This window comes from Toxorhynchites rutilus, chromosome 2 (assembly GCF_029784135.1).
Source record: "Toxorhynchites rutilus septentrionalis strain SRP chromosome 2, ASM2978413v1, whole genome shotgun sequence".
Taxonomy (NCBI): Eukaryota; Metazoa; Arthropoda; class Insecta; order Diptera; family Culicidae; genus Toxorhynchites; species Toxorhynchites rutilus.
In genome coordinates, this window is record NC_073745.1 from 139,985,750 (window position 1) to 139,994,787 (window position 9,038).

The 9,038-nt window shown below is 38.3% G+C and overlaps 1 protein-coding gene across 1 annotated transcript; it reads left to right on the forward strand.

Moving 5' to 3' along the window:
* On the forward strand, positions 1 to 3,442 carry LOC129767338 (periodic tryptophan protein 2 homolog). The gene is made up of 8 exons (XM_055768081.1): positions 1 to 125; positions 179 to 291; positions 348 to 1,039; positions 1,094 to 2,183; positions 2,239 to 2,386; positions 2,447 to 2,843; positions 2,907 to 3,123; positions 3,190 to 3,442. Exons 1-8 carry the CDS (start codon positions 108 to 110, stop codon positions 3,386 to 3,388), a joined length of 2,874 nt encoding a protein of 957 aa, XP_055624056.1. The 5' UTR covers positions 1 to 107; the 3' UTR covers positions 3,389 to 3,442.
* Positions 3,443 to 9,038: the final 5,596 nt, after the last annotated feature.

Consider the following 9,038-nt stretch of genomic DNA (forward strand, 5'->3'; position numbering starts at 1 on the left):
ATTCTCAGCCGCACATGGTACTTGTTGTGTTTATGTTCGTCGCGTGTTGTTAATCGCATATTCGGCGGTTTTCATTCTCTTGCTATAATTTTACCTATTGTTAAACAATGAAATTCACTTACAAGGTGAGTGTTATGGATAAACTTATCAAGATTAGGTATTATTTAGCTAATTACAGTTCAACAACTTACTCGGTTCAGTGTACCGCAAAGGTACTTTGCTGTTCACTCCGGATGGTAATTCGGTCATCAGCCCCGTTGGCAACCGAATCACAATATTCGACCTTAAAAAGTAAGTTCCGCTTATAACTTTTTAAGCCTTCCATAACATCCACGATCTGTTTACAGCAACAAATCGGAAACACTTTCGCTGGAAAGCCAATACAACTACAATGCGGTGGATCTGTCTCCGAACGGATGCATTCTTGTGGCCGTGAATGAAGTTGGCGAAGCGCAAATGATCAGCATGATTTCACGCACCGTCATTCATCGGTATAAGTTCAGAAGTGCAGTAAAACATCTGCGCTTCAGCCCAGATGGTCGCTTCTTTGCTGCCTGTGTGCATAATGCCATAATCATATTCCGCACCCCAGGGGAACTGAGTGGAACATTCAACTCGTTTGTCATTCAACGAGCGTTTGAGATTGCCTATGACGAGACCACATTCATCGATTGGTGTTGCAATTCCAAAATTTTAGCCGTTGGGTCGAAGGACAACACAGTTCGCGTTCAGGGGGTGGAGTTTTTGGACAATTTCAGACCCTTCATTCTTGGTGGACACCGAGACTCTATCGTAGGATGTTTTTTCGAAGATAAATCCTTGGATGTGAACACTATAAGCAGGGACGGTTCGCTGATGATATGGGAATGCAACACTGATGTGGAGGATATTTCGTCTGGGTACAAGAAGGTTGGGAATGAACATGAAGTTGTAAAGAAAAGTAGACAAAGTGAAGATGACCTAGAAGAGGATCTTGCAGTCGACAAAGATTTTGAAGCTTCAGAGAAAACAACGGACAAAGTCGTAGAGCATATTCAAGGTAAGAATGTCTTGGTCGATACATACGATTTCGTCGTTAACATATGTTTCGCAGGTGCCTTCAACAAGGATGAAGATCGAGACGAGGCGGGTAAATTGATAGTGAAGAAATCGAAGAAGATATTCACGTACAAACGCCTCGCTCGCCATTACATTGCCGATGAAGCCCGAAAAGAGAACCCGAAAGCAGTTCTGACAGCTGCGGCGTATCACCAGAAACATAAAATTTTGATAACAGCCTTTTCCACGGGTGTATTCTATCTTCACGAACTACCAGACGTTAGCATGATTCATTCGCTGAGTATCTCCGAATTCGGTATCGATTCGGTGACGTTCAACAACACTGGGGATTGGATCGCTTTAGGTGTGTCGCAAGTTGGACAGTTGCTGGTCTGGGAATGGCAGAGTGAGCAGTACGTAATGAAACAGCAAGGACACTCCACCGGATTAAATTGTGTCACATATTCACCCGATGGACAATTGTTAGCTACTGGTGGTCTGGACGGTAAAGTGAAATTGTGGAGCATTACCAACGGGTTCTGCTTTGTCACCTTCAACGAGCATTCAAGCTCAGTGACAGCGGTTGAATTTAGCGGCAATAAGAAATTTTTCGTCAGTGCTTCTCTGGATGGAACTGTTCGTGCGTACGACATCGTGCGGTATAGAAATTTCCGAACATTTACCTCGCCTGAGCCGGTCCAATTCGCCTCCGTGGCGGTGGATCAATCCGGAGAACTGGTCGCTGCTGGAGGTCAAGATGTGTTCGAAATTTATCTATGGTCAATGAAACTCGGAAGATTGTTAGAGGTTCTAAGTGGTCACGAAGGTCCCGTTGTTACATTGGCATTCTCAACAGTGGCGTCTTCATCTGCTATGGTGTCCGGTTCGTGGGATAAATCGATTCGAGTATGGGATTGTCTAGAGTCTTCTGGAGCCCACGAAACGATTGACGTTGCATCGGATGTAGTTTGTGTAGCATTCAAACCAAATGGCGAAGAGGTTGCCGTTTCCTCACTGAATGGAAACATTTCGATATTCCACGTAAAGACTGCTCAACAGTTAGCTACGATTGAAGGCCGAAACGATATGGGAGGCACCGTGTCGGATGTTGATTTGAACACTGCAGAGAAAAATTTGCAGGGAAGGTAAGAGACACGCGTCTCACCACTTTATTGACTTCAAATAATTTCTTTCTCTCAGAGCTTTCACTTCCATTTGTTACTCGGCCGATGGCGAATGTATTTTGGCAGGCGGCAAGTCCAAATACGTCTGTATTTATAATGTCAAGGAGGCAATTTTATTGAAAAAATTCCAAATCACACAAAACCGAAGTTTGGATGAAATGGATGTAAGGACACAACAGTTTGGATGCTTTCGAGCATATTTAAACTTCATTCACTCTTCACAGGAATTCATCAATCGCAAAAATATAACCGAATTCGGTAATATGGCACTGATAGAAGAACGTGAACAGCTGGAAGGGGGAAATGTTTCAATCAAGCTTCCGGGTGTGAAACGTGGAGATCTGGCAGCTCGAAACCAGAAGCCGGAGGTGAGCGTTTACGCGGTGCGATTCTCTCCGAGTGGTCAATCTTGGGCAGCTGCTTCCACCGAAGGGCTACTGATATACTCTTTGAACAAAGGAATTGTTTTCGACCCGTATCAGCTCTCGGTTGAAATCACTCCCAAAGCCACGAAGGAACTTCTAAAGAAAAAAGACTACTCCGGAGCTCTTATAATGGCTCTGAAACTCAATGAAAGCAATCTTATCCAGGAGATAATCGAAAATATACCGCACAGCGATGGTAAAATCTAAAAACGTACAATATACATGCAAGCTTATTGTTAAAATTTATTTTAATTTCCAGTGGAACTGATAGTCCACTCGCTGTCCGATGAATTTGCTCATCGCACACTGAAGTTCGTTTCTAAGATAATTGCGTCTAGTCCCCACATCGAGTTCTATCTGAATTGGTCCAACACGCTGCTGACTCGCCTGGGACAACGGGATAATGTATTAACACAGCAGACATTAGTTCTGCTGCATCAGAACCTGAACAGAAAGTATGAGGCGTTAAACAAAATGTAAATTATTGAAACCTTCACAACCAATCCGTAATAGCATTCCAACTAATCTTCTGGTTTTCTTAGATGCGATTTCAACAAATATACGATTCAAGTTCTTAAAAATATGTCACTAAGGAAGGACGAAGAAAACAGACAATCTGCAATGTCGGCGGATGAGGACGATGCAAGCGATAATGAACTGAGGCTGATCAACGGTAACGGAGCCAAAGGTGATAACAGCGATACGGATAGTGAACTAAATGATGATGAATCAGAGGAATAAATGTTAACATTTTAATACGTTACATGACATTATTTTCAGTAAAGGCAAGACGAGAAGTTCGAAAAAGGTTTCGTTTCCAAACATTTTTGTTATTACTTTAGAAATTATTCGAATTATGGTACTTTCAAACTTCAATTTCCTCAATTTTGCCTTCCTTCCGAACAGTCCAACCCTTTTTATTGAGTCCTACTATGTGAATCGAATCGAGAAGTCCATACATTCACTACCAATATCACACCGAGCAAAATTTCATATTTTGTAAATCGAGGTTATCTCTTACCGAGCTCGAACTTCTTCTGTTGCAAATTGTATACACAGTGACTCAAATCCGTAATCTTACTCCACCATGCAGATCTCTTTCCCCTTCTTTTTTAAATCGAAAACAAGCTTTCGGAACATTCTATTTAGATAAAATCATAGTGTCATATGAAAGTTAAAGGGCTTGCTATCTGTTTTCAGAATAGTGGGATGGAATCGGGATTCAAGTTTTGCTAGACCCAGAATTCAAGACATATAAAATTCGTACATAGTTACATTACAATTGCTCAAAAATTATTGATATTCCTCCACAATCTTCCGACATCAATCCCAGTAAAAAAAAACTGAGAAAGTTATCTGTGTAGGAAATTCAGAAACCATTAAATTTTTAAAAATAACGATTTTAAAATCCACTTAATGAAAACATTGATGAATATTCCTTCCGAATACACCAAAAAACTCTTAGATAGTTGCAATGAAGAAGGTATACCATACTAATGATGGAATTCGGAAATTGGCCAACGCCTTCGAAATCGAGTAGAGATTTCAACCAGCGTACGATTATGAGTTTAAGTCAATTTTCATACATTAGTACATACATTCGCCATTTTTAGAGAAATAAAAACCATTATTCTGAAAACAGATAGCAAACCTTTTAACTCTCATATGACACTATGATTTTTTTTTATGAGGGACGCAAACCAAAACAAAATAAGTCAGTGAAGATTTGCGACAAGAACTTTCCACGTTCAGATCGCCCACATGTATTGGAAAATGTTGAATAGGTTCGCGATTACGTTCGGGATGATTCGAGGCAGTCCGATGTTTTTGGCCATAAGATATTTGTTAGCAGCCCCATGGCTTTAAAATGGTATTTTTTATTGAATAAACAATTGAATAACTGTAAAATGTTAAGCGTTATCTTAATGCCCTAACTACCCCGTTTTGATTGGCCCGATCTACGGTTTCCCCAACACCGCCATCAAAACCCAGCAACCTTAGGGAAATCGACATTGCAAACACATGAAAGTATGGGGACTTTTGTTCGAACTGAAATGTGTTCCCTAACACAGACTTCGAAACCAAGCAGCGTTAGAGAAATCGGCATTGCAAATACATGAAAGTCGGGGGTATTTTTGTTCCGACTGAAATGTGTTTACTTAATAAAGACTTCTAAACCAAGGTGTCTGGGGAAATCGGAAATCGGTTCTGACTGAAATGCGTTTGCCTAACGCAGACATCAAAACCACGATGTCATCATACCAAACGTAAATGGACCATCATCAAATTTACTTGTAACGTAGAACATAATCTATTTCATGAATTGACCTTACATGGCATTATACAATCCTTTTACTCACAAAGCAAATATATTGAATTCAATTTTATTCGGAAATAATTCAATCAAAACTTTAATCAATACAAACAAATGGTCGGTGTTAAGTCAGAGCGGACCAAGTCGCAAAATTAAAAATTTAGAGTTATTGATTGCATTAGGTGAAACATTTTGTAAACTGCATTCCACATTTTTCAGAATTGGAAAATGATGCGTACAGCAGGAATAACTTATCGAAATTGTTTTGAACGCTCAATGAAAACCCTTTATAGCACCAAACTTCAAACTCGTTTTTCTCGAAATCATAAAAATGTCACATGGTCTGGTCTGACTTAACACCGACCAAATGATTGCTAAGCTAAGGTAGTCTCACGTCAATCTTGCGTTATATCATAGATATAACCTACCCATTTTTTTATGAGAGGCTAGCTCATTGGCTTCAGTTAGATATATCGATCATCTAAATCGGTTAGCAGTTCAAAAGCTATGAATTTTTGAAAAAAAAATCATTTTTGGGAAAAAGTGAAAAAAATGATTTTTCGAGCCACCCTAATAAAAAAAATATACGGGTCTAATGTTTTGCAGTAAAAAATAAAACAACCACTTTTGACGAAAATCTGAGAACCACTATATCGAAATGACTGAAAGAATATTGCATCAAGATTAAAATTATTAAAGTGCCCAGCGTATGAAATTTAATACGCAAAAATGCCCGTTTTTGAAAACCTGTTTTTGATTAAACTAAAGTGTTAAGCGCATTTTAAATGATACCACATGACAATTTAAGAGTGTTTTTTGTGTCAGTGTCATTTTATCTGTCATTTTTGTTGTTTTGTTGTGTATTGAAGCTTGCAAGGAGCAACATTGAACGAGACCAATCACAAGAATGCTCCTCAGGCAGCAGCAAGAAGCGGAGAGCCAGACACTGGGAAAAAATGACCTTAAATTCGGATGCAGATGCAGCCGTTGTTCTTGAAGAACATTCACCTGATCTTAGTGATCTCTGCTCGAAACATAAATGGTCTGCCGTTCAAATGTTCCATTACCTATTTGACACAGATTTCGTCGGACTAATCGCCACAAAGACAAATAAGTACGCACTGCTAAAAGGAGTACGCACAAGATTCCGTGTGACCGTACCGGAAATGTACAAATTTCTAGGAATTGTGCTCGTTTCCGGATACGTTAAAGTACCAAGTAAGCGGTTCTACTGGGAAGCAAAAGAAGATACGTACAATATGCTGATTGCCAATGATATGCCAAGGAATAAATTTGAGCAAATCATGAAATATCTGCATTTCAACGACAATTTATTTAATAATGGATCCGACAAATTGTTCAAGGCTCGACCTTTGATTGAACATGCGAATGTCAAGTTAATGAAAATGGGACAGCCATTGGGAAAACATTTCTCTATCGACGAAGCTATGGAGCCTTACTACGGCAGGAACTCTATGAAGCAAGGAAAAGGAAAGCCAATTCGTTTTTGCTACAAATTGTGGTGCCTTTGTACTCATGACGGATATCTCATCAAAATTATCCCGTACGAAGCTAAAACACATGTTTAGATTCATATGCATTTTATAATGTTTTATTGATATACTATGTAGGAAAAACTGATCGTGACCCTGAAGAACCATTGGGATCGAACGTTGTGTTCAATTTGAGCAAAGATATTGTTGCTGAAGAAAGTTATGTGTACATAGATAATTTTTTTACCAGTTTGGCCCTACTTGAAGATTTTGGCAAGAGGGACATGAATATCATTGGAATCATCCGTAACAACCGCATTGAAAAGGCGCCGTTGGAATCCATGAAAAAGCAAGCTCGTGGATCATATGACATTGTGCGTAATACTGAAACAAACATCATGATTAGCAGTCACGACAAAATCATGATCTAGAACAGTGGTGTTCAACCTTTTTTTAAGAGGGGCCACAAACACATGGTGTCGTGGGCCGCAAAACAGAAACAAATGTACAGTAATTTACACTTAATACGACATTTTGCTAATTGGACAGACCCTTTAATGCGACACGTTTAATTGGACATTTTTACCTTCGACACTGTACCACTCTCATCGAAAATGCCCAATTACAGGTGAAAATCGCCTTCAATGCGACACTGAGTCGACACTGCCTCGGCATGTAAATTACTGTACTACGAAATTATAATCAGCGAGAAACAAACATTTTAAAAATTCAAAAATGAAACTCTTTACTACAAACATTTGGTAGCACTGACTTTTTGCAAAATCCATGCTATGGTTGATCCACTAACGACCAAACGGTAAAAATATTTTTGGACGAAAGCCATTGGTATAATTTTGATAATGCTCAAGAATTATGAAATCGGGGTTTTAAAAAAATTATGCCAAATGTCTTCAAATTGCATGAAACGTCGAGATCTACTGCTATCTTGATTTTTTTTGTCAAAAATCGGTGCTTAATCGTTTTTTCGGAATACGAGGCAAAACGTGCCAATGAAAATCGCCATCTTGATTTTTCATAAGGAACATCCTGCAAAATGAAATTGAAAACCGAAAAATCACCAACATATTTTTTTTTTGAAAATCCGAATTTCATGTACTTGGGTGATATTCGGTTTTCAAAAAACTCAAACTTCAAACAAAACACAAAAAGCTTTGACGGCTGTGCGATACTATTATATGAAATCCGATTGAGCTGACATTTTACATAGGGTGGTTTCCCGTGAGAATCAACATTTTTAAGAAAGTCCTGTTCGAAAATTCGAGATGACCATTTCCATTGGCACTCTAATGAACATACATTATTCAAAATACATTGATTTCGACCATGAAGTGGAATGATGATCTCACCGATGCTGAGGATAAAAGAAAACATGAACTGATTAAAAGAAAAATATCAGAAAACATAAACTGACCTTAGTTGTTGTCGAAGGATCATTGCAAGGACCTGAGAACCGGTATCCAGATGGAAAAATCCATCTTTGTTTATGAAGTCCTGTTCCTTTTAACAGGATCCTATCCAATAAGAATGAAGAGAACGAATAACGTTAACTGTGATAGAATCATTCCGGTTATTAAAATATGTAAAGAATGGAAGACGTAGAAAATAAGATTTAAAACAATAATCAGTGCAGAGAATAGTAAAACTATTACTTTACTGAAGGTTTTCACTGATATATTTCCATCACAATAATCTTCTTTATTTTTTTTTTATTTATAAACATTATCTTTTCAATGTTATCTGATGAACATATACTACATCTTTCACTGCAAACTTGTCCTGCTTCCGGAAAAACTCGCTCACATGGTACTGAAGTCGCCGGAATACATAATATTAAAAAAAAGGTAGAGCCGCGGAGAAATAGATTTGAATAGACTGTTTCGAATGGAATGTTTCCATGATTATTAAGTGTATGATATTAGTCAAATCATTTCACGTAATTGGCCACTTTGGAATTGGATTTATCATAAATAACTGCGCTCTACTAGTCAAGCCCTTTCATCTGATACCCACATGACGGGGGTTTCAGAAGAAATGTAGTCTGCCATTTTGTAACCGTCGCCATTTTGGATTTACAATTTTCATAAATAACTGTGTTCTACTAGTTAAGTCCTTTCAGTAGATACTCATATTGATGGGGTTTTGACGAAATTTGTTGTCTACCTTTTTGTAACGACTGCCATCTTGTATTTATATTTAACATAAATAAGCCCTTTCGTTTGATACCCATATTGATGGAGTTTTGACGAAATTAATTGTCTGTCATTTTGTAACGGCTGCAATCTTGGATTTCCATTCATCATAAATAAATGTCTTCTACTTGTCAAGCCTTTTCATTTGATACCCATATTGATAGGGTTTTGACGAATTTTTTTGTCTGCCATTTTGTAATGGCCGTCATCTTGGGTTTTCATTTTACATATATAACTGTGTTCTACTAGTCAAGATCGTTCATTAGATACCCATATTTATGGAGTCTCGAGAAAATAAGTAATCCGCCAAAAAGAGAAGTAGACTGCTTGTGTTGGATCATTTCTTTCCCATACAAAATAAAGAACACCATGAC

Coding starts and splice junctions, on each gene's coding strand:
- LOC129767338 (XM_055768081.1), top strand. Junction 292..347: donor ACAATATTCGACCTTAAAAA/GTAAGTTCCGCT, acceptor ATCTGTTTACAG/CAACAAATCGGAAACACTTT. Junction 2,844..2,906: donor AAATATACCGCACAGCGATG/GTAAAATCTAAA, acceptor TTTAATTTCCAG/TGGAACTGATAGTCCACTCG.